The sequence below is a fragment of the Rissa tridactyla genome, chromosome 11 (assembly GCF_028500815.1).
Source record: "Rissa tridactyla isolate bRisTri1 chromosome 11, bRisTri1.patW.cur.20221130, whole genome shotgun sequence".
Lineage (NCBI taxonomy): Eukaryota > Metazoa > Chordata > Aves > Charadriiformes > Laridae > Rissa > Rissa tridactyla.
Window position 1 is genome coordinate 12135679 of NC_071476.1, and position 26368 is coordinate 12162046.

The following is a 26368-nucleotide window of genomic DNA, read 5'->3' on the forward strand; positions in this document are numbered from 1 at the left end:
GGTACATACAGCACAAATACCATTTTTAGGACTTGCTCAGGTCCATTCAGGTTAACAGCAGCAAAAGCAATAGTTAAGAAGGTAAGAAGTCCTGATAATTACTAGCTGCATAATGAACTTCCTAGGGCGCAGCATGCCTAAGAGAAGAAACCCAAGCCTATCGAGTCAGAACTCCGGGATGCAGCGCGAGGCTGGGGCAAAAAGGGCATCGTACTGATGCCAGTGGGCTGGAGAAGGCAAGCAGAGAGACAAGTCTCGTCTGAGCTCCGCATCCACCCGTCCGGCACATCTGCCATTCAGGTGTCCCCACACACGCAAAATCCAAGCACTGCTCAAGCCCCCTTCCCTGGTTAAGCATCCCTTATTAGACTGCTTAACACCTCAAAGTGACCCAAAACCAGCGGCAGATGAGTAGCGGGCTGCTTCTGTCCCATCAGTAAGATTTAGCAGTGTATAACGTGTTTTCTCTTCACAGGCAGAGGAGTACACTGGGATCCTTGATGTAGCTACTACTGTCTGCCCCACTAACCTTAGCTCCTGGCAAACTACCAAGTCTTATTTTTCAGAAGGAAAGACGTATTTGTCCAGTCCTTGCAGACTATTTTATAACCCGAAATATGAAGGTTTGTTTCCCTTCCCTGCAGCTTCCTATCAAAGCAATGGCATCAGTAAGATTATCCGCACTTCTTTCCAGTGAGCTTATGCAGATAAATCCAGATATTTAAATCAGTTTCTTAACAGAATGTCAAAAAATGTCTAAGTAGAACTTTTTTTTTTCTTTTTTTAACAGCTGTTGTGTTTGTTATGTCGCTGTCAATGAGGATCACAGTACTGCCGCCTCCTCCAAAGCGGACCAGATGAGTAGGAGCAGCTGGTAACGGAAGAGTCTCATACTAAAAGCCAATATCCAGCTAAAGCATTCATAATTCCTAGTTTATACACCCATGAACTGTAGCACTCGATAATCAAATTGGATAATATTTCTGCCCCAAAGGGCTTACTGTCAAATCAAATAATGCAAATGCAACAGCTGAGTGAGACATCAGACAGCTTATAGCCTCTGGAGAAGGACAGGTGGACCCTCTGCTTCAATTGTGAATTAGATTTTCCTCCTTTCCAGTTACTGACCATGCAGGTAACCCTGTAAGACAGGCCACAGGATCTGGTCCCCTGTTACGGCCCAGAGTTACTTCCAGTAGCTGAGCTAAAACTTAACCATTTGGGGAAATGTCTCCTTTGCTGTCAGTCAGCCTTACGTGAGCTTTTCCCTCCCACCCCGTTTCTTCAAGTATCTCTCACCTATTTCTTAAAATAATGTTAGGAATAAAATTTGGCATGTTAAATTCATGCAACTGCTCCACAGTGAATTTCCTCCTTTTCCTTTGAAACAGAAGCATATGTTGCTTGTAGCATTAGTCTTTTGCTGCTCTCGTAAGAAGGAGGAGAAACTGTCCCAATTTGGCCAAAGTGGGTGCTGGAAAAGTCTCCATACACACACAACGCACCCGGGGCATGGGGAGCCCGGCAGTGCAGCTCCCAGGAAGACATCTGGACTGGACGTGCTCCATTTTAGGACTGGAGGCCCAAAGCTGTTGATGTCCATGCATCCACGAGCAGCTGTGTGCCCGAGCCGCAAGAACAGGGCATTTTGGTGCTTCCACTTCTCCGCAGAGTGACGTGGAGACCAATACACAAAAAGAAACCAGTGCTGGGGAAGGCTGGCATGGAGGGACCCTCAACTGGTGGAGCATGAGTTAAGAGTAGATACAGGCAAGCCTTAGAAGATAACACCAAAATGTTGAAGTGACACTAGTACCAGGAGAATCTGGCAAGATCTGGTAATGTTTTCATTGGGTATTTTTCTTTGTTTTGTTTAGGAAAATGACGGATGAAAACAACTGCTTAAGTGTTGAGAGATTAAAAAGATTTTGAATGAACGATGTGGAAAGGAGCAGGAGCACCCAGCAGAAGTGCTGAAGGAAGGACAGAAAAATCACCAGAACAGTCTATCTGAACAGGACAGATGGGACAGATTTTCAGAAACTGCCCTCAGTGGAAAAGATGGGATACAATGACTGTCCGGCTGCACAGGAGGAGGACAGAAGTGATAAGCCGTCAAGGAAACAGCATAGACCAAGACTTGCAGAGGCTGAGGGCAGCAAGGAGAACGTGGCACACAGGTCTTGTTTGGTTTGCTTAAACCGTAAACATGCACAGCTTCAACAGGGGAAGCGATACCCTCCCAGGGATACACAATGTGAGAAACAGCAACAGGTAATCATCTGAAGACAGTCAGGAGAAACTAACTTGATATTATACAAATTGAACTAATGATCAAAAATATTTTCTTTACAAAATTGCTTCCCTGTTGAGGATCAGTTCCTAACAAAGTATTTTTCTGAGACAAATGAAATGCAAAGTAACAGTTTATTACCCATAAAGGTTTTTTTAGTAGTAGTCCCAAGGGTTTCTCTCCTCACAACCAGTGAGTAGTACTCTACTTTATCAAATGAGTCTCATTTTAAATCTATTTTGCTCCAATTTCCTCATAAAGTATCTTGTAATTTGGTATCAATATCTAGATATAGTTCATCCTTATCATTTTCTCTGCATCGTTCTCAAGTGTGATCCCTTCAGCAGCTGAATAGTGTCTGGAGGAAGAGTCAATACCACGAGAGGTGCAGAAGAAGAGCGAAACCAGGGAGGGGGCAGGGGGAAATGTATTGCATCTAAGCAGCAGACAATTTGAATTACATTAAGTAGCACAGGCTTACACAATAACGGGAAAATGGCAGAACCTTATCTGTTTATTGCTAGTTTTCAGCATTTTTATTTCTTAAGGAGGTCACATTTTTTCAAGGCATGAACAGTATTTTGTAAAGGAGGCGTCCCTGGACAGTAGTAAAAGATTTTCAGCCTTACAAATGAAATATTTCACTGAACAATTAAATTTTCCTAACAAGGAAATGAAGGAGCACCAAGATTTCATTTGAAAACTAAAGGAAACATCTACTAGCACAGTCCTGAGAGTATTCAGGGCAGAGTAACATTTCTGGGGACCCCGGGGGGCTCAGAAAGCCATGAGCCTTCCTAACGCTGTGTACAGATAGAGAGACAGATACAGATTCAAGCATTCTAATGCTTGAAACTAAATTAAATTCTTTTTCATGAAGGGAGATTGTGGGGTGTGAAATGAACACTACATGAAGAACTACATTTCCCGACAGAAATTCAAGTTATATATTTAACAAATGTATAATAAAACATCAGGCCACAGACTCAAACCCATGGTACAAAGGTGTAGGCAAGCCAGTTAATTTTGAGCCGACAAGAAATAAACTTGTGGTGTGAAGCTTTTTAGAGCAGGAAACCCAAAGACAAACCCGCACACAAGAAGTAAACCCACCAACCAACCCCCTGGGGCTATTTCCCCTTTTTCCTACCTGAAAAGGGGCTAAGGAGGAAAGAAAAGAAGAAAAAAAAAAAAATCAGATGGAGAATGGGAAGACCCAGTGGGGGCCAGCCGACTGATCACCGTCGCTCCCAGCCAGGCTTGCATTCCCCCGTGAGCCGCCTGCCAGACACGCCATGTGCTGGTGCTGAATGATGGATGCGGTCCCTCTGGGGAGAGGGGGTGCCATCAATCACTCGTGCCACCCCTACGCTCCAAGCCAAGCGGGCAAACAATGCCGTGTCCCCCAGACGCTGCTCACCTGTGCCAGGGCTACGGATGTCGCAAAGCATTGCTCAAAGCAGCAGCAGGGAATATGCCTTCCCTGTTTCTCCAAGTCTCTCAACTCTTACCTAACACCTTCCTCTAAAAGGAGTCAATTGCACAAAAGAAACAGTAGTGAATAAAACGCAAGTTACACTGGTAATTACAGGCAGCTTTGGACAAGTCATACACACACAATGCTTCCCTGCCTCTCCCCATACACAAGGCACTAAATCTTTGCCGAGTTAATCCAGAGGCTTCACAGCATGCGATATAAAACACATGAGAGGATGAGGGCGTATGGATATGCTGGACAAAGAGAAAAATTGTCTCTAATTACCAGCTATTACACTGTATTTTCCATTTCTCCCATCATTTTCAACAGGAACTGCAGAAGAAATCAAGAGAGCCTGGTATTTCCAAGCAGCTCATCACTCATCACTCCTCGCATTTCAAAGAAACTAGCAGTATTGCAGCGAGAAATAAAAGCTTCAAAGTTTTGATATCTGGTCCCTGGTAGTATACCAGCTGCAGACATCCCGCCTCATCCCAACGCACCAGGATCTATCCAGATCACCAACAGCCTTGATGCGTGCTTTGCACTAGGACACCCTGGGATAACGTACATTGCCTTTCACAGAAATTTAAAACATATCAGTGTATTTTGTCTAACGTGAGGTGCAATTCACAGCCAAGAGCCAGCTGGCAAGAGGTGAATTTCAGCCTCCCGTCTGTTCATGCAGGTTTTATGAGGACAATTCATCTGCTCCCAGAGCTGCAAGAGCAGGACAGCACACCCCGATGGTTACAAACTATGAATAAGCAGCGTCAAACAGAGCAATAATGCAAAGAGAGCAACTGTGAAGTTCTCTACTGTTATTTGCCTCTATATTCTAAACAATATTTTTCAAAGGAAATTTTCCGCATTGGTCTCCCACCAAAAGCTCAGCACTATTTGCTAGTGTTATTCTATGGCTTTATTATTAGTTTACAAAAGCTTTGTGGTTCCTCCTGAGCCCTGCCGGCCCAACTGGCTTCCTGCTGGGAGCACAAGCAGGACATTTCCCAATCATCTCGATTAAGCACATGATGCAAAACCTCTTCTTCCAACAGATGAGAACATCTAAGGGAGCAAACACCTCTGTAGAGTTGCCACCTCAAATCCTTAGTGCCTCGGTCAAAGGGTGACCACAGATTAAGCAGGAACACTGCCAGGCCGGGCAAAGGCCAGATGATGCCCGTCTATCTCGATCGTACCCCATGAGAGCAATCTTGGAGCCACAAATTCTGCTTCCACAGCTGGTAGGAGGCCCACCAGCAGCTATACTGGCTGCTCAGCATTACCTTCAGCCTCACAGTGAAGTTCTAGCAGCGCTACGGTGGAACAGCTTCGAGGGACAGACATTATCAATGCAATTACCTGCCAGCACTGTTTACACTAGAATTTAAACTGCTTCTGTCTCTGATAGATGCACGTTTTCAGCTGGATGCAGAACAGGATAAAGACTTACCCATTCCCAAATCACAGCATGCAAGCACCAAGACCTTTAATCTGTACCATCTACAGTGCACAACTAGACTATCTTTTTGGAAACCTATGACAAGAACCATTAAGGAAGCTGTCAGGAACATGAGAAATATTCTATTTGAGATAAGACTGCACTTTATGCAGTCTCTTTTGACTTCTGCAAAGCAGAGCTTAAGTTAAAACTCAATCGCAGCTGAGAGCTTGGCATCAACGCAGCCTTTCACATGCAAAACAAAATAAGCACGGTACAGAGCGCAGCAGAGCTGGGAACAGTTGTGGGAATGCAGAGGGAAGCTGCACAGAGCTTACCTAAAATGAAAAACACCCCAGTGCTTTCTGTCTCCCATCATGAGGAAGAATGTAACTCAGCAACTTCACTTTTGAAGTACTGAAACCCTTTTGTATCTTCCCCTCGATTCAGTTAACAGGGAAACTTTAGACACATCAGATAAAGCGGAAAGTTCCTCCGACGGGCCAGCTCCACACCAGAACATCGCTGTGACGCCGGCACCAGGCTGCCGCTCCACGCCAGCAGCACGGAGCGGTCTCATCGGCTAGCATGGATTTAATACAAGGAAAGATCTAGCATTCCCAGCTGCAAATGAACATTGTCCTGGCTCCAAGGCCCCTCTCCTCCTTGATAATTCTCCCTCTGACTGCTGCATAACAAGCACCTATACAAACTGCTGAAGAAAGATTTAAAGACGTTTACAGAGGCTGACATCCGCCCCGTCAAAAAACTTACAGTTGGAAGTGCTGCAAGTGCTTCTCCACACGTGAACTGCCAAGTTCTGTGCATTTCGAGCAAGGCACAAATCAGGATCTGCCTCAGGGGTGTTTAAACTGAAGCTTTGCTTTATTTTGGCCCAAGCCATGGGAGCAGTGGGGCCAGCACCAGCCTCTGCCACACAGCCACAGACCGACCACACAAGGTCATCACAAATTCTCCGAGTTCGGTAAGTGACAGACAGGGACATCTGCTGTACATCTGGTCTGTGTTTAATGCACCATGAGTACTTCCAACACTAGCACAATTTTCATTAAAAAAAAAAATAATCAAAGGCAGCCTTATCTTTCTTCCTGCCAGAATTATAAAGAATATTAAGCTGATAATTTTCTTTAACAGTGCAGCCAGCTCCACCCTGATGAGGTGCAAGGGTGCTGAAAGCCAGCCAGCACACCCTCCTCCGCAGACCCGCACACTGCCTCTGTACGCACGATGCTGCAACTTCTGAAGACTTTCTGGACGATGCCAGCAGTGAATTTACTCCATCATAAACCCAGAGTTCTGCAGCGCTTTGCCCATTTGCTGGGTCAGGAGGAAGAACAGCAAGGGAGGAGCTGGCGCACTTCAGTGCCCCAACAGAAACAAGTTCTGCCAGCGCCATGGAGATTCAGAACTAGTTTCAACATAATTTAAACGTTTTTAAGTCACCACTATGGCTCAATGCTACCTAGGAAAATTTTAAAACCAACAGAGATCCTAGAAATTCATAGGGTTCCCCTAAAGTAAAATTGCTTAGGAGGAGCTGCAGAAGTCAGCGCAATTTTCATACCCCATCTCACCACGGTGTTAATTTGCATAGGCCGATGTTGCATTAAACCCTTCCACCAAAATTTGGAATTTAACACGGTCTGTGTATTCCAAGGTATAATGCACAAGACAGATGGCCAATTTAATGTTCCTAATGAATACTTAGGTGAACGTGGCACTGCTTGCCATATCACTCCTGCCATGCACAGCAGTCACAAATTCCAGAAGGGACTGAACAAAAAACCCTCCAAGTTGGTAACTGTTTTTACAATGACCAATGATTAAATTAGCTTAGTTACAGGATCTAACACCATGTCTTGAATTTATTCCAGCATCACAGTTATTGGCAGGGATAAAGTTTCACATTAGCCAATTAACTAAATGCACTATTACTGTATCTCAGCTACTTAAGCTCATCAGTTAATTAAGAGATCAGTGTAAGCTGAAAATAGGAATCTTACCTGACACACATACCAAACATACATTATCTTAATGACTTAATTTTACAGTTCTGTATTACGTTCCACAGGTGCAATTTGGAAAACTGAAAGGCAATTGCTCGGTTTAAGGAACAGGTGAAAGACACATAAGGAAACATTTAAAGATTTCATCTAAGAAATGGTATTTCTTAGAACGATACTTGCTGCTTTACTAAGCTCTACTTTACAAGGTAGTTTTTCATGATAAAATTACCATTTCACTCTCATTACAAGTTACTTCTGTACCAATTTTTAGATGCTTTCAACTTGGTTCCCATTTAAGAAGCGTTTTAACTTAGTGTCTAAGTAAAACCTACCACTCGTGTTCCCAGGGACTATGCCCTGGCAATTTCCGAGCGGTGTGTCTGCCACTGCAAGCTGAAGGAGCCGACCTGCGGGTACACAGCCCTGCTAAGCACCCGCAGCTGCGGGCAGATGTGTAACGGTGGAATAATGCATTCTCCAGGCTCCTCAGATGTCAAGCTTCTTTCTGCAAAGTACTCTCTCAACTAGCTCTGAACGGTAGGTGGTTAACGTCTTCTTTAATAGCTGTCAAGTCAGTCCTGCCGTACACATCACCAGCACACCAGTGACTTAGGAGCAGAAAAATGAGTACCCCACTTATTGATGTTTACCCTTTAAGGTCACACAACACCACAGCGTCACTAGAGACTCCCCCAGAATGTGGAACCTGGTATTCCATCTATCACCAAGCCCATCTTTCTGGAATATTTGTCCTTCCTGGCAAGTTTACAGCCACTGGATAAAAAACTCCAAGGCCTCGCAAGGGTGAGATTTCATTTCTGCAGCAGGTTGATTAAAAACAAACAAACAAAAAACCCCAAAGTAACAACCCCCCCCCTCTATATTTCAGCTGCCCTTAGCACAAAAGACTTTGTTCACAGAGGTTTCTACATGCTACGGTACTTTAATTATCAGGACTCGTTCTCCTCCCCTGCTGTCCCTTGTTTCCCATCAGTAAAAACCAATTCGCCACATTAACAAATTTGTATGACCACAGAAGCTAAATGATCACATTACTGAACCTCCAGGTGCTCCCAAACAGCAAGATAAGGGAAGAACTAGGTCCATTTTAACATTCATACATTTGACTGTGCACACTGAACTTCTGAAGGGCAGAAGTCTGACAGACTGGTGGCTTAAAGCCCCAGTGAAAACCAAAACCCGTCATTTACTTCATTTCTATAGTCAATACTTTCTGGATCCACAATCCAGTTAATAAGCTTGAAAATTTATTCATGGCAGTATATACGCTCACAGCCTAAGTAAACCCCAGCCTTGAGTTCAACTGCATGTCATCTAAAACAAGCGGAGAGGGAAAAAACAGCTAACGAAAAATGATGATGCGAGTTAGATTTTTAGATAAGCAATTTTGAAACTGAATTCTTATCTGTTCTTCTAGATAATAATTCTCCAAGAAACTCTAACAGCTAAGACTGGAGAAAGCTCAGTAGATGGAAGGTCTATGAATGGGTGTAAAGGCCAAGCAGCATCAATAGCTCAAAGGTGCAACACTTGGGCTTCTCAGACAAGAGTGATACGGAGATATCAGCAATTGTCTGGGGATGCTGAGAAAGCCTACTCCTCCTCACCCCCCCACCAGAGGTCTGAACATATGGTAAAGAACAACTGAAGATAAATGTGGAACTATCTGCTTGAAAATTAACTCCTGCCAAAACCTGCAGTGGGGCCAACCCTACATTTCATTTTCACACCATGGGAAGGATAGGAATTTGCCTTAAAACAATGTGTAAAACAGCCACAGCATCTAAAGCAGACACTAGGATCTGCTTAAGTAACTGCATTAAGTGATAAAATGAAAGCAGTTACTTACAGGAGCTTTGGGGACCCAGAAGCCGCTTATAGCAACTGACCGACAGCTCAGTTCTCCAGCTGAAGATGCTGGAGATTATAAAACACGGGAGGAAAACAAAACCAAAAGCCAGAAATTAGAGCAGTTCAGAGAGGGAAGCTCCACATTAGGATCACTTGAGAGCATGGAAGCAGGATAAAGACCGCCTATTTCTGAGCGAAAGCAAAGTTGAATAATTTCCCCACCACCCATCCACACATCCCACCCCGTGTCTCATCCAGTTCCTCTCCATTGTCATAAGGTGCCACATCCCTTCTGTACGCTGCTACTCTACACAGACAGGGTGACACCCCTCCTCTTGCCTCTGGTTTCCAAGGACATTTAGTTATGCAGGTCTTGGAAAGAAGGCTAAAACACACGAGTTGAGTTTTCATAGTCAGAACTTGTTTTCAACTGCAATCTCCAAGGTAAGAGATTTCAGGGAGAGAACAAGCACCACACAGAAGGAGGGGTCATCACACAGGTTGAATAAAGTTCCCATTTGTTTTCCAATACTTAAAAAGGGAAAACAAATTGTACCCAAGAATTAAAAAAAAAAAATTTCCGCTAACTATTCTTCTGTAGTAAGACTAAGGACTTACTTTCTATACTGTTTTGTTACTTAATTTAATAAGTAACAATAGCCTAATGATAATAATTACATCATTAATTAGCACCATTACCTTTGAATAATCCTTCTTTTGATGGTAAATGCAGAGAACTTCCTCTTCTGTGCACTTCTTGTGCGTAATGCAAGATGGCAAGAACCAGTAGCACACCAGGATGATGTGACCACGAACTCTTGTGTTCTACGGTTTGGGGTGGGTTTTTGTCTGGTTGGGTTTTTTTTAGCAGAGGACAAGTTGGGCATATTCTACAAGTTTAGTTACTTCTCAGTATTGTTCAGATGAATACTGATATAGTTTACAGGACAGGCTGGATATTAAAAAGCCTTTAAAAATTTCTTAACAGATGAAAGTTAACGAAACTGAAGCACCATCTGCAAGCAGGATTTCTTAAAACTGAACAAAATTTATCTACAATATTTTAGGCACAATTTACTAATAATGCCCAGGCAACTTCAGAAGATCAAGCTGCCTTTCGAAAAATACGTATGTCTGGCTATTTTAGACATATTAAGCTCTCAGCCGTAAGGAACTCCTACCTTTCAAGTTCGCCTTTTGTTAAGAAAAAATGTATTTATCCCAGAGTTAGAGACAAGCAATAATACATACGGACACTAGTGTATTGCTTGGATAATTAGAAAGCTATGATCCATCTTCCTAACCTAAAATGAAAAATATGCAAGCCTTTGTTGCAACCTCTTTCTCTATATAAGTATGTCTCATACATCCAGGCAAAAATAAAACTCTACCATTAAATGGAAGCACTTCAACAAAGTAGCCTTAAAACTACATCCTTTCAAGGTCATTTTAACCCCCTGTGGATGTACTGAGGGGAAAAAATAGACCTATTCTAGCCTATGGTCAAGGATTATTGATGCAATCCAACTTGTAAGCATTTAACTGAAGGTACCTGAATTAGGAGCATAAACAATGCAGCCTCCTCCGAGCAATGCTGAGAGCAGACATCCGCTTCTGCTGTGAACCTCCTTCTGCAGGAGCCTCCTACCTTCCATGAGATGGAAAAACCTTGGAGCAGGCACAGGAAAATGCCCTCTTCATTTAAATTGCTCAAATAAAGATAGATTAAAGTAGCCAGAGCCCTTCCACCTTCAGCAAATTCATTTGATCTCTTTCTTAAGTCCCTGAGCACGGGAGTCTTTAGCTCTATTAAATGGATTGAGCGATGCTTGTTCTGTGCTGAACGGCAGCATTTCCAACGCGCACAACAGCACATCCCTTAAGTAACTCCTCTTCCTTTCAAACGAAGGAATCACTACGGAACATAATTTGATTTAAAATGCATTTAATTCTCAACAACTCAGAGCAAGCTAAAAACTGGCAGTGCAATGATTATGTTGGCAATGGTGTCGGCTGTTACGTATCCAGTAACAGACGAAGTAGGTTTTGACCATGGACTACACTTGTCTTTTCTAAAAAGGTACTCACCATAACGCTCGAAGGAGCTCATTTCTCCAGTGTCATCATCTACTTATTGTCTACTCGTAAAGCAAAACTAGTATTGTTTGTCAGGATAGATGCACTTTTCCTACTTTTTCACATAATTTAAGACATGAGTGCTGTAATAGCAGATTAAGTGTATGTTGATTCTGGACTTGAGAGTTAAGTTTCTGTAGGAAAAGTCTTTGGTTCTGAGTTAAGGCAGAAGTCTACAGTATTAGACAGACCCTCTTCTCACCCCTTCTCCCCTTAGTTTAAGGGAAAATAAGCCTAGCTTCAAATTTAGGGATGAGAACTTTGACTGGTAATGAGGGAGAATGCATTACCGAAAAGAGATTCTTCTTTCAGCCATTAGAAAACAAGATGCCAGGCCTCCCCTGGTTTTTCAGTACAGGTATAACTATTTCATTTAGGGGGAGCGGCTTCTGAGAGCAATGGGGAAAAAAAAACCCAAGAACACTGATTGCTGGCTATGGCAGTTAAAAGAAGAATTCACAAAAAATGGCTGGATGCAAGTACATTCCTGATTCACCCAGCTCGCTGCAGTAATTACTGTGCTCTAATGAGCAAACGGTGCCCACGAAGTGCTGCTTCTGCAGCTCTGATTGAGGGCGCCTCAAACCCTGGACTCAGCAGAACTGGGGCTGCATTTCGGACTCCATCCCAGTAGCAATCAAGTTGTAAACATGAAAGAAACACAGTCAGATCCCCCCAGGGAACAGAATAAATACACTAAGAAAGTAGTTAAGTTTCCTTGCTTTTAAAAGCCGATATCAAAACTAGGAACGGAAAGCATACTCTGGGACGCGAGCAGCTCTGCTCAGCTCAGGCCAAGCCCCAGGCAGCGATTTCTTCCAACAGTAGTTTCTCTCCTGCTTACTTTTTAAGCTGTAGCTTTGGTTCATAAAACCATGGCCAGTGTCCAGGACCCTCCCTATTACAGCAATATTTAGGCACTACTAGCAACAGAGGCTATTAAAAATAATAATCAGAAAGGCAGTAAGAAACAAGAGACTCCTTTGCTGTGGGAAGAGTAATCTTTGCTGGGGTATATCCAAGATGAATACCAACTACTTAGAGATGGTTGGAAAAATCACGTAGGAAAAGTAATCCTCTGTGCATGTTCTCTTCATACTAAACCTGGAGGTTTGATCTCTAGTATTCTGAACCAACCCCTGTTTTTATGACAGAGCTGTAATTTCCTCTCCCTCAAGCACAGCATTTACCTCAAAGAAGGGCTTGTGTCTTCCACTTTGTTAGAAACCTACACCTGGAACATCAGGAGCTGATCCAAACTGTCCCAAGCCCTCCATCCAAACGGCCACTCCAAGAAAGCCATTGAAATACGTATGTTTTCAGCATTCACACTGCATGGAAAAACTAGTGCTTGGAACATTTAAAGACTGGTCAACAAAGCAGCTGGTACTCAGCCTCAACTGTATTTCCACAAAAAGAGCTGGCTGTAATATTAGCCACAGAGGAGGGGAAAGCTGTGAAATCCAAAGGTTTGGACGTGTGTAAAAGCTACGGATGACGATGAGAAAAATGCACCAGAAAACATTAATGTCTGAGTAGCACTCACCCCAGCTCCCCCAGCTGAAAAGAGCTCGTTCACAGAAGCTCATTATTTAGCATCAAAATTGACTTCAACACATAATAATCTGCACCGACATACCTTGATAGATAAATATTTGTTTTGTGAGAGAAAGGGTTACTTAGTTATTAACCTTCAACATAAACAAGTGAAAGTTGCAAAGTCTCAAAATAAGAACAAGAAAAGAAATGGTGCAGATACCTAAATCTGAATTGCATGGCAGGAGTTCCTTCAGCTGGAAAAAAATCCTCATATTAATTTAAAATAATGAAATGAAACGTGAAAGAAGGAAGGGTGACTGTACTGAACAGCTAGAAGTGCACTTTATCAATGGCAGATGAATTCAGCTTGGAAATTTGGCAGGCAGAACAATCAGATAGCGACAGCATACTCGAGTAGGCAAACCTGGGAAGAGTTTTAAGACAAGATTAGATCAGTTGGTAGAATTTCTAAGACAGAATATTCAGTTTGACACGGCACTGAACTTGGAAATATAGAAGCCTTTGCTGGCACTGCCATTTTGGACTTTGCACAACCTTGTTTTAAGCTGAGTTGTCATTACTTTAAAAAAAAACCCTTTTTTATTAAAAAGGGTTGATAATCAGATAGCAGCATGCTCAGCATATCTCTGGATGTAGCCTGCCAAGAGACACTGGCAGGAATTGAAATGCTTCCTCCCCCACCCCCAAGTATCTATAATATTTTCCTAGCCAATGTGGAGCTCAATGCAAATGATTAACTTTTGGTAATAAGTTTCCCAGCACAATAAGATAAAATGGTAATGCTGTTTCTTGTGTAGTCCAGCGGCATACCATTTTTCCCTGAATATAATCATCAGAAAGAACATAATTGGAGTAAAAAAAAATTGCACTTGCATTCTTCAGATAAAACACCTGTCTTCTTTGGGATGGATAAAGCCAGAAAAAGTCATATTCCATTAAGTGAACAGTTATATAGAATGCAAAAGAAATACTTGGTTATTTTCCGATGCAGGATTTTGAGGAAGCTGTGGTAAGTACTGTTTTAAATATGTTTACTCGTTAATTCTTGAGAAGAAGTTGCTCCCTGAGAACTGATCATGACTGATCACGTCCTGGGACGGATGAAGGTTGGGAAAGGGGAGCGTCAAAGAGCCCACCCATTCCGCATGCATAATCGCTACTCCAAGGTGAAGTGGTTACACAGAATCCATCAGCAGGACGGGCACAAGGAGGGTGTTTCACTTGGGCTTCAACTAATGCACCCTCAAAATTTCTACTTCCAGATGGTTTGGTAAGCAGTTCCTGCATAACTGACTTGCATAAAAAAGGCTTGGAAGACTTCACCAGCAGCACTAAATGACACCCTCTTATGTTAAAGACAAACGAGGAACCCAAATTCCTCTTACTCAAATAGGGTTGCCGTGTTTTCCCCGCTGCTGGGCACTAACTCCCAAAAAAACCAGCGGAGTATTTCACTTCTCAAGCTGCCTAAAAAGCTAGAGCAGTAATTTAACCATAAGCCATGACTTCTCCTCCTCCCCAACTTAAATCTAATTATGAGAAAGAATGGTATTCAGGAGAATTGGTGCACAGCAGACCAGCCACTCTACTCGAAAGGGCATGAGACATCCGAAGGAGACAAAGCACATACAGGTCTCAATACTCAGCTCTACTAACATTCTACTTACTGGACTTCAGTGAGTGAAGGACTACGAAGCCAAGCAATGCAGAAGCGAGATGGTACCTTATAAAACGTGGGAACCTCGGAGCATTAATTACTGCTAAATAGGCAAGGTAAAAACAGTAGCGAGACAGTAGGGTTAGGAGTCAAGAATTCCCTTCTGGTCAAACTTACTTCACCAAAAAAAAACGCGTAAGGACAGTGCAGAAGTTGCTTCCACCAAACCAATAAGGGTCAATTATCACACTGTAAACTCTTTGGGGCCAGTATTGTTCCTTTGATCCAATGTATTCAGTATTCATCAGCTAGCCCAAAAAAGACCCAAAAGGCCTACAACCTGCACTCAGGAATAGGACGATTCCAGCTATAAGTGAAAGAAGCGTAATTTTAAGAAGAGACCAGCAGGACAACATCCATGAAAGATCCACAAGGTCACGGAACGCTGAAGTCTTCTTTAACTCTAAAAAGCATATTTTGGTAGTGTTTCTCTTGGTAAGAAACAAAAGGTAGAACAGCTTTTTGAAACCTGTATCTGAACGCATGACATTATTTCTTTACATCACCCCAAGGCGGTGGTGGCCTGGGCAGTTCTGTCACAGTTGAGATGCACCTGGTATGTTTTCTAAGGGTTCATGCCATTTAGAAGAAAAAAAACATAGCCCAAATACAGTTAAATTGTTTTTAGAGGTTTACAGGAAAATAATCTTTCTGTTTGTTGGATTGCTGGAACAATCCAAAAATGCTGGATTGTTTTTTCTCATTTTGAGAAAACGCACACTGGTTTTCGAAGTCTCTATCATGAATCAGAGTTCAAGAACTAGAGGATTATTTACACCTAAAGGACTCTCATTCCGGTATTGCCTTGCAATACCAAACCGCAATATCCATGCTCACTTGTTCTGACAATGCTGCTGCTCCTTTTTCCTCCCAGAGGAGAGACTAAACTGTGTATTCCCTCTTGCTCCATTCCAAAGAAGTTTCAGTTAAAGCCAAAAACTGAGCCTGTAGTATTTTTGGAGCTATTTTTGTGCTGTAGTATCAGTGCAGCAGCTGGAGCGTCTTGGTTACGTACAACAAATGCGCTTGTTTCGGTTGCGTGAAGGCAGCGATGGGACGTTGCATTAAGTACCATCAGCGTGAGGCCATACAATACGTGACTGCTTTAAAGCATGTGACTTTAATCAAGCAATATGATTTCAATACACATGTGGTTTTCTGTTGCAATTCAAGCTGTTTGGCACCAGAACTAGTTTTAGATTTGGATAAAGATACAATAGAGATCTACAGATGTGAAATATCAATGCACAAACGAGTAAGAGAATTTATCTCAAATCAGCATGTTAACCTGTCTTAGAATAATATCTGATATTGATATGTACTTTACAGAATATATTTTTTTATTCAATAACTGCTTGTATTTATAGCAACCTATGTTCTTTGAATGTACTTCTGTAGGAATGTAACAAAAAAAATTACCAAAAAAAATCAGTCTGTTATGTATTTACTGAGCCAAGTCATCAACATGCAATTCACAAGCGAGTTCCAACTCTTTACGAAAAAAAGTTTAAATAGCTATTTGACAGCTTTCCCCTTCCTCACCCCTCAAAGTGCTAACCCCCAGCTGGGACCTGTGATTTACCACCCGTTCAGCAGGTTTGCTCATTACATGCACTGGATGTACAAAATGCACAGGCGAAGGAAGAGATTCGCTCACCCTCAGCAAGCAGGGCATTCGCATCACATCCCGAACAGGCTTCCAGACCAAATCCAGGAACAGCGAAGGATGATGCGACTTGGAGGTGTGAAGGACTGGAGCGCTAAGCTTCATCTGAACGTATGTTTAACTACTGCTGCCACCAAATATAGCTGCCTTGCGAATATATCCAGTGAGAGTTAGTGAAGTTGTTAGTCCAACCTTCAGATAACGTTTGTGGTTTCCAAACTATTTAACACGTATGCTACACTTTGCTTCCCATTAACACTTCCAAACTGCTTACTGCCCGTATCTTCTCACCCTCCCTTCAGTCCCTGTGCTAACAAGCTTGGAGGAACCAGAGCCTGCAATTAGTAGAACTGGGACTTACACCTGCAGTATGGTCCTGCACCAAAAAAGTATCTGAAACATGGTTCCATGTTCAGAGACCTTGAGTGTCCTCTCCTCGCTTCCAGCATGGCCCCATGGGTCCTTCTTGTCCCCCACTGGGGACAGGGATGGAAGGAAATGACTCATGCGAGTGAGGTTCAAAAGCATTTGGTGGGTGAGAGCCCAACTGAAGGCTAAACATCCTGCATTACAGACATTATTTTGACATACATAGCTTTTCCTTGCACCAGAGATGAAGCAAATGCATCTGAAAAATCTCTGAAGGCATTAAGTCATCCAGCACATGAGACATACGCAATGCTTTGCTACACCTTTGCCAAGAAATACTTTGTGCGGTACATATGAAGTGTGTGAATTAGTAATTTTAACGTAAATCATTTACCTTTTCACCAGCCAGCCGTTATCCTGCAGTTGCCAATGCCCTACAGTAGGCTCAGGCACTCAAACAGCAGCGTGTTGCCAAAAAAAAAAAAAAAAAAAAATTGGCAGGAGAAAATGGCATTCACCAGCTGCAGGTACTATCTGCTATTTTGTAGGTACTCTTTTACAAAAAGACTATATTTACCCATTCAGATAAGAAATCACAGATGATAGTTCTGTGGCGGAAAAATAAAGCGACAAAGTAAATGCCATGAGAGTGCCTTCTCATGAATCCAGAGTGCCCTTGATCACAGCGTGAGAGCAGAAATTGAGCTCCATGACTGAATTCTAAAAATACGAAGGTAACAAGCTTCCCACCCCAAACTACTGTACTCTGCTCCCAAGGCCATCTCAGGCCCCCAGACTATTCTCAAAGAGCACATGTATCTACTGGGAAAAGGTGAAAAATGCCTTCCTACATCACGTGTTGTCTGAACTAGGAGAATTATTTATAGTTGCTACATTTATTATAAATCATTATAAATCACACTATTTTCTAAACTATTGAATGTTCATAATTTCATTTTATGAAAAAATATTTTAGTTATTTATAGAAAAGTGTCAATAGCAGTACCTTGAATATATATATTTTAAAGATAAACTTTCCCTATTAAACATGTGCAAAGATAACATGCAATCTACAGCATTGTATGATACATTTTCACGTTTAAACCTCTAATCTTTTTCCCCCGGGCAGCACCTGTTCTCGCTGAAAACTACTGAAGCACTCTTCACTACCATTTGTAAAGTGCCTTTTCTTTCATGTTTGAGAACGTAGGAAAACCACATGACAGATCAGAAGCTCCCCAAACCCCCTGCCTTCTACCTAATCTTCAGCACAAGGATGTCTTTTTATACACACACACATATATATATAAAAATATAAAAATCCTTCAGCACATCTGAGTTTCTACAGAAGCGAAGAATCATTTCTTCAGAACTGTGCCCATCTCCTCCCACAAATGGCTTTCAAGCAGGGCTTTGAATTTTTCCCTTTTAAATCATGTTCGCTAAGGAGGGGGGGGAAATGGAAGAGAAAAGGACATCGAGAAAAGGATGAAGGGAGGAGCTGTTAAAGTGATCTAACAGGCAAGCACAGCAGCACGGATGCCCATCCCCACCAGTATTTCTAACTTTATGAGGTACAATTTTCAAATGCTTTACACTAAGCCCTAATAGGTCAACTGGATGTGGAACAGCTCCTGCAAATTGATAGCATGTATTAATTGCTCATGCACTTATTACCTGCAGAACCTGCAGTGCCCCTGAATCTCTCAGTCCTGTGCAGTCTCAGGATGACAGGCTACTTATGTCATTTTAAATATTTAAGGTAGCCTAAGAAACTCCAGCCCCATTCAGCATTTAAGACAGAGTTTTTAATGTACTTCAAAGGTGGGAAACAGAAGGAAAACCCTTTATGCGGTTTGCGCTGCCCATCTTTTGTCCATCTCTCATTTGCCCAAAGCTAATCCCAGTGTGCCAGGAGAGAAAGCTACTACCTGGCTAATAGCTGTGCGATCAGCTCAGGGGCAGCAGAAGGCAGCAAATACAAAATTCAGGTTCCAGCTGAACCTTAAATACACCATGTTAGACATCCTGCATATTTTACTGCACGCACACAGGTCAAGACAGTAAAATATCAAGTTACATACTATACTATAGGTATTTTCCATCGACTGTGCAAGCAGTGCAATGAGCACACATGCTGCTTTTTGGATGCGTCATTCTTCTGCTGATATTGGTAACTCAGTATGAAACACTGAATTAGATACCGCACTTTCCCACTGGAAACAATCACAATGTGAGGGAAAAGGGTTTCTTTTCCTTAAAAAAACAAAAACCAACACACGTGCACTTCTTTTACTTCCCAAGTAGTGGAACACTTACCTTTCTTCAAATCTTAGATTTCAGCCAGACAACATATAGGCAGCAGATTAAGCTGTAACTGAAAACCTCAGAGTGCAAGTGAAGTGTTTCATTCAACAGCCAGAAACCAGGTTACTGACTGCAGCTTTTTTATTCTTCCTTGTACTCCACCTGTTTCACAGAACGGCTCACTCCATTCCCTTTCCCTTCTGATTCCGGGCAGTTTAGCCTCATTGCTCTCACCGAGTGATGTCGGGCACCAGCCTCCCACCTGCGGGACCAGGAGCCGTGGCACAGGCGCTTCCCCAGCGAGGGGATCCAACACGCCCCACGCACTCGCTCCCGACACGCAGATTCACCAGCCCTGCCAAGCCGCAATACAAACACCAAAGGCTCAGCATCGCTGTGAGCAAACACAGCCCGTAGGTTTTCAGTAAACAAAGCAAGCAGATGCCTCGGAAAGCCCGTATACGCAGGCAGCACTCACATCGCCCTGGCATCCATCCAAGGTCAGCGCCTTTCCGCATGTTGAAATTCAGCATCCCAAGCTGGCAAGACATCTCTGAGGACCATCTCATCTGCCTGCTTACTCTTTTTTTTTTTTTTTACTACAATTATGATGACTACAGCTGTCTAAATGGAGCAGCTTTTAAAACTAGAATTAGGAAGATTTAGAAAAGCTCAATTTCATAATGTGACTTTTGCAAAAGAAAGAACAGAGTCCTACAGAGCTTCCAGCTGGAAGAAAAATAAAACCCACAAACCTCCACAAACTTCACCCAAAGCACCTGCACGTAGGAAAGATGAAGGCTCCTGCCTTTAAGCCACCACTAGGGCATTACGCACCCAAGAGATGCCACACACAGACTTCCCAGCTTCATCCTGGCTGCTGGGTGGCATAACTCCCCCATAGAAAAGCTCTTCCCTTCCCAAGACAGGGATGCGATCAGCTCTGGGAAGGGAAAGCTTGCGGCCGCACACTCTGCTGCACCTCTCCTCAGGGAACATCCCATGGGAAGGAAAACCAAGCCCTTCCCACATTTTCTTTCGGAGCAGTACTTGGGAAAGCCATGCTGCACGGCCGCGGATGCACTGGGATCTGGCTTCTCTGCAGGAGAGGATGGACACATTGCACCAGCCACGCTCAAAACGTCACTTTGAATCTGGTGAGAAAGGATTGGGAGCATCTTGAAGCACCTGCTGGCCAGTACAGCGTACTTTTCCTTTTTTTTTTTTTTTTAAAAAAAAAAAAAGAGAACTAAGAGGAAAAAACCGCCCTGAAGTATCTGCAACAAAGGAGTCTGGCAGTGAAGCAGAGGCAGCAAATTGGAAACAACTGCCTAAAAATGCAACTGATTTTTTATACACAGCGTTTGTCTACAAGACAGGGCAAAAGCGCTTTTTACATCAAACCCCATAAGAATCACAGTCTTTCCGGGCTTATAAACGAGCAAAGGAGCAGTTGTATTAATTTATCAAACACAGTCATCTGGTCAGAAGTTTTTCAGGTATTTATTTTCTTTCTTTTTTTCAGGAGCTGGGTAACCATACCAGCTGTGGCCAACTTGATCCTTCTCTGTACCTGCAAGAAGACTTGCAAAAATTGGCAAGACATAACTATAAGGCAAACCTTTATTTCTGGCTTCAACTGTATTATAATTTGTGACTCATTAATTATATTATTCAACACTCACATGAAAAATAATAGCTATCATATTACCTGCTGCAACAAGAATGAATCGCTGCTTTTTAGTTTATTCAAACAGGCAACTAATAATATTTTCCATTTATCAAAAAACTCCAAAGCACAATGAATGTTCAATTTATTACATTTAATATTCAGCAAAGGAGAACGTTGTTGTTTTCAACACTGAAATCCCAAATAGAAAAATTAAAACAAATCACTTCATCTAGAAACCAAACAAACAATTACATGGAGGAACAACGCCAAAAAGGAAACTGAACAGCTGCGTTTGTCAGCCCTTATTAACAGTAAAAATAACACCTTATTTCATTTTCTAAGAGTTACTTGTTATCACCTGAAAAACAAAACAAAGTCTTGTTTCACTTTACAAAATCAAAGTGATGTTCCAGTAGAAAAATACTTGGGACTGAATTATCAGGTGTTCTCAGCAAAAGATCCACAGTTCCTCATAATCTCAAGGATGCTGTGGGTACCCAGCCGTCAGGAAACCAAGTCATTAAAGGCGACTTTTATTAGAAAGCTCTGATAAAAACCACACATACTCTTGTGGAGGTCACGAGAGATTTAGAGCAAGTTGTAAGAGTCATGCTAAGCTTTTCTTATTATTCCATTCATTTTTTGTTTAAAAAAAAGTCACAGCAAGACCTAACAGCTAATTTCATATTACTTTTGCAAAAACACACCCAGCACCGTATTTCAGGGATGCATTACTAACCAGCAGGAAACTACCTGGAGTCTAAAGCTACCTCCTTTAGCTGGCAACGAGACCCCAGAAAGGTGCTGTGTGGGGGCACGTACCATCACAGCTTGCACCCAGCAGCTAAAACACGCTACAAAATGCAATCTGGAAGCAGGAGATTCTTTGTACAAGGGGTAGGCACCAAATGCTATTAACTGCTCAGTCATAAGATGCTTGTTCAACCCCCCCGTGCAAGCTGTGCATAGCCCTACTGTATTAGTCCAATTGTGAGCAACAAATCTGACTACTTAATATGCAAATTCCCTTGGTCAGTCTTCCATAGAAGCACCATGAAAGCAGTTATTGTAACTTCAAATTAGACATGTGATATGCAGCACTGCACCACTCTCAAAAGAAAATATTTAAAAAACTGTTGTCCAGTTACCAAAAGCAGAGGTTGAGCACAATATTTGGCTTTCCAGAAGTCAACGAAGCTCTAGCACTGCATCAAATTCTGCGAGAGGAAGTTATATTTTTAATAATCTCCTACTCTAGTTTGTCAGTCAAATGTGCAGCCCTATTTCCACTTGTCCCTATTATCGCTGCTGGGTGATAGGGGCAGCAGTAAAGAAGACAAATTTCAAACAGAATCACCGTCTTTTATAACAAAGAAGGGCGATAAGAACTCCAGCAGGCAGGCGAACATCATGTCAAGGAGAGCACAGCAGCAATCAGACAGCTGCAGCCAAAAGCCTTAATCTGTAATGACTTGTCATGCCCGTACTTCTAGACACTGGATTTCCTGCCCTTTCGTTATTCCACACAAATAACTGTCTCCGTGAACTTTATCAAGTAAGACAAAGTAATACGCAACTTCTAATAGTATTAAGAGTTTGCCAGAAGAAAATGAACGGGTTCCTGTTTCTCCTTTTCCTTCCCACTGCTCCCCTCCAAAGAAAGAAAAGAAATTTAGGAAGAGCCCTCCAAAAAGGACCTGCCTGCGGGGCTGGCAAATTGGCAATGCAAGTTCTCCTGTCTGTGATAAACCAAACATACCCTATAAGCCATTAAACCTTACTCACAGGCACAAGCACAGAGTTTTCCAGCAGTTAACTCCACACCCAACGCTCTTCTGAACACACAACTGAAGAAGTCACATAACGTGCAAGTGGCCAGAGAACAGCTACTTCTCCCCCAGTCTCACCATCCTGCAGAAGCTCCGTTACCTTTGACAGGACACAGCAAAGCTCCTGAAAGCTTGGAATACCTGATGGGAGACAGCTGAGCCAAAGGGATAGGGGGGGAAAAACCCTGTGTCTATAAATCACTTAACAATCATCTTTTATTCTTCTTTCTACTTCCTTTAAAGAGTCACCAATAAATCCATCTCACCCTCCAGGACACCCACCCGCCACAATACAGCTCTGCTGGACCACAATGCACCAAGCGTCCAGACAGGAACTTTTTCCTAAATATGACAAGCAATATTCTCTTGAAATGAAAACTTGCTAAAAAGAGCAGTGATAATGAAACAGCTGGTACCAATCTGCAAAGACCATTTCATTTCCAGCAGGATGGGCAGAGCAGCATCTGTTTAATTCTTGTTACGGAACAGACTCCTGCTTCGGCCAACGTGAACAGAAACGTGCAATAAGCTGGTGCACACATAGGAGAGATGGTATTTTTGATTAACTTAATGTTACACAGGGGGACACACCTGAGTATATGCAATGGCTCTCCGGATACATGCAAGCCTCTTGACCTTGAAAAATACCAATAGTAACAGACAAAGTAAGCGCAGGCTGTCAGGGCACGCTGTCAGCTCCGCCGAGAAGTAATGGGAAGTGCCAGTGATTGACAAAAGGACTGAGGAGAATACGAGGATGTGACAAATTCTCATCTCAACTCCAGTGATACAATCGAGCAAGGTTTCGCCAGCTCCACACAGGACTGTAATAGACTGAGACCAGTATGAATTAGACTGGAGATCCGGCTCCCACTTTCATGCGCCGCTATTACTATCTAATCCATCTCTTGACCACTCGTAATTCACCAAGAAACTTTGCCATTCTGGGAAAAAGACAAAGCCCCCCCAAAAGTAAGCCCATCACTGGCAATGCTCTGGTGAGAACTGAGGTGTTTCTGTTCCAAAACACCTTCCTGAGATTTATAAATGATCTGGCCCTGCTCATTGACAGCAATCTGAAAGCGAATACACCAGACCAGGTCACAGCACAGGAGCTGGAGAAAATGAGCCTTCTATGGGAAACAGGAACAAGTCGTCTTTCTGCACATGTCTAGTCTCCAAATCGCGTTCGCTTGTGCTTCAGCCGGTTCGCTTGCTGATGCCTCAAGACATAAGCTCCCTCGAGAGCGCAAGTCAGATTTCATACTTGGCGTGGGCATGTTTCAGAATTTGTAAAGCTAAGAATTAGCGCAGGCTGGACTTTGACATCTCAGGATTTGTAAAAGATATTCTGAGGTTCTTTCAGCTTAACCTACAACCCCTTTTTTTCTTGTTATGAGGCAGGACAGATACGTAACATTACAAAACAGGCTATTGCACACTGTAGCTGATTGTTTAAGACAGACCTAAGAAGCCTATAATTCAACTGAAATTTCATCACTTCTCACTTCAGCAAGACAACCTTAAGGAACATTATCCTTAGAGCATGAATCAACACAAGCCAGCTGACATGCATTTCGCATCTCTTACATCTTGAAAAACCCAGCTGCTGTTCTAATGCACCACGCACAATAGGTTATTTAACCCCAAAGCAGCAGCGTGTCACGCCGTGTAAACACCAAGCAGGAACGTGCTCCCAGTAAGCCCATCCGGGACAGCAATCCGTAGACAACTCGGAGTGAGACTCCTCACCTCACGTGCTAATACTGGGCTTGTAATAAGACTATTTTACAGGATCAGACAAACTGATAATTTTTTTTTCTTGTATCTCATTCATTTGACATCAGGCAAGATAAGAGCAAGGAAATTAAACCCAGGCTATTTCTGTGACATGATCTCACCTCATAACACCTAGCTTCTGAAGCAGGTCTCAGAACAAACATCAGTGTAGCTTTTAATGCTATTTTTTGGTCAAGATTTTTTGGGTATGTGAGGATTCCCACTATTCTTTTTCTTTGACTTTTATTATGCTCTAGTCCTTGCCGCACTGACACTCTTGCATTTTTTTACTGTTTGGTAAGTCTGCTTTGTACAGATGCATTTTTTAGATAACTCACTTCTTCCCCTTCTTTCTCACTTCACTAGAACAGGCTGTCCAAAAAAGCTGTGGATGCCCCATCCCTGGAGGTGTTCAAGGTCAGGTTGAACAGGGTGTTGAGTACCCTGGTCTGGTGGGAGGTGTCCCTGCCCATGGCAGGGGGTTGGAACTTGATGATCTTTAAGGTCCCTTCCAACCCAAACCATTCTATGATTTCATGAACCTCCCTTTTTTCTTAGCAAAGAAGAGTAAGGAAGACTCATACTAGACAAAGCTATAACATTCCTTTTCATGACAATGATGTAATTAAATCCTACACAGCTCTTAGCAGCTGGACTTTCTGGTATTTCTATGAACTACGTATCTGGCATTAATCAGCAGGTGGCTGCTCAAGATATAATTCTAAGAGCTGCGTTTTTTTGCATTATGGAATGACAGCAAAGTCACCGATATGACAGAACACCCATCAGCTGAGGCATCTGAAATAAACCCAGACTGACAAATAATACTCTGTAAGGCACAGGGGAAGACGCAGACCTAGGTCAGCAATTTTCAACCTGAAGTCTGTGGACCCTGCATTCGTGAGGACTACTTAAAAAGTCAAGTGTCCTGTTGGTAGGTTGACTTTAAATGACTATAAAGCATATACAGCTCAGCCGAAGAACACCAGGGGTCCACAAACCCCAGAACGTTGAAAAAGCAATCATTCAGACATTTAGGTAGATAAAAACATAAGGATAAAGGCCGCTTACGCTGCAGCAGTGTTTCCACATAAGCTACACTCGCTAAGTAGGTGTGCACTTGCACACGGGTGAGAACACGCTGCTCCAGCATCTGAAGTCGCTGCAAATTGATTATTTAGCATGGGTGATTTAGGCTGGAGGAAAGCATCCATCTTTCTTGGAGAGACTAAAAAGAAAAATAAAACCCAGACCCGCCGCAGTGCCAGGATCTAAGTTATCTGAAGAATTATTTTTTCCGCACACCACAAGGAGCTGAGCCCAAGGAAAACAAAGTTTGGGAGCCCCAGGCAGGCCCTTTCCCCAGCCTGTCTTTATTTCCCCAGCCGCCCGCCCCCGGGCCGCGCCGGGCCCGCGGAGGGGCCGAGCCGAGCCCGCACCCGGGGCTCTGCCCGCCCGGGCACCCCGCCGAGCCCCGGGGGGCTGAAGCCGGCCGGGGGTGCCCAGCCTGACCCCCCGCACACCCCCGCCGCCCCGGGAAAGTTGCGGCCCGGGCCGGGGTCGGCCGCGGGGAGGGGTGGGGGAAGCCGGGCGCGGCGCCCCGAGGGCGGCGCGGCCCCCCCCGGCCCCGGGCCCGGCCCCGCTGCAGGCCCCGGCCCGCAGCGCCCGCCCCGGGGTCCCCCCCGCGGCGCCGGGGGCGGCCCACCCGCACCCCCCCTCCCAGCCCCGGGTCCCCGTCGCTCACCTCCGGTGCCGTCCGAGTTCTCGTTGAGGCTGCCCGAGGAGTCGTGGTGGGAGCCCACACACCCGCCCATGGGGCCCGCCCGGCCCGCAGACCCGCCGCCGAGCCGCCCCCCCACCCCCCTCCCCCTGTAGCCGAGCTCCGCCGCCGGCCGGGCAGGCGCGATGGCTCCGGAGCCGCCTCCTCGGTCTGCAACACCGCCCCCGAGGCGCGGCCTCCTCTCGCCGCCCGGCTCCGCCTCCGGCCGGCGGGGCCCGCCTCGGCCTGGGGCTCTCCCCGGCCCGGTGCGGGTGGGGTCGGGCCGCCGCCTCAGCGGGTCTTGCCCTGCTGCGGCCCGCAGGCCGGGACGGGCCTGTCCGCCGCCACCAACCCCGGGCCGCCCCTCCCCGGCGGGCAGCGGCGGTCCCGCGGGGCAGGGCGAAGCCCCGGTGGAAGTTGGAGGGCGGCCCCGGGGCGGGGGTCGAGCCGAGGCCGTGGGC

At 44.0% G+C, this 26368-nt stretch overlaps 1 protein-coding gene across 1 annotated transcript in view; it reads right to left on the reverse strand.

The window, feature by feature from the left end:
* UBTD2 (ubiquitin domain containing 2) overlaps positions 1-25999 on the reverse strand; it is a 61139-nt gene extending 35140 nt beyond the window's left edge. Inside the window, exon 1 of the mRNA XM_054217555.1 lies at positions 25893-25999. Within this exon, the coding sequence (XP_054073530.1) occupies positions 25893-25962 (70 nt within the window). The 5' untranslated portion in view covers positions 25963-25999. The remainder of the gene's footprint in view (positions 1-25892) is intronic.
* Positions 26000-26368: the final 369 nt, after the last annotated feature.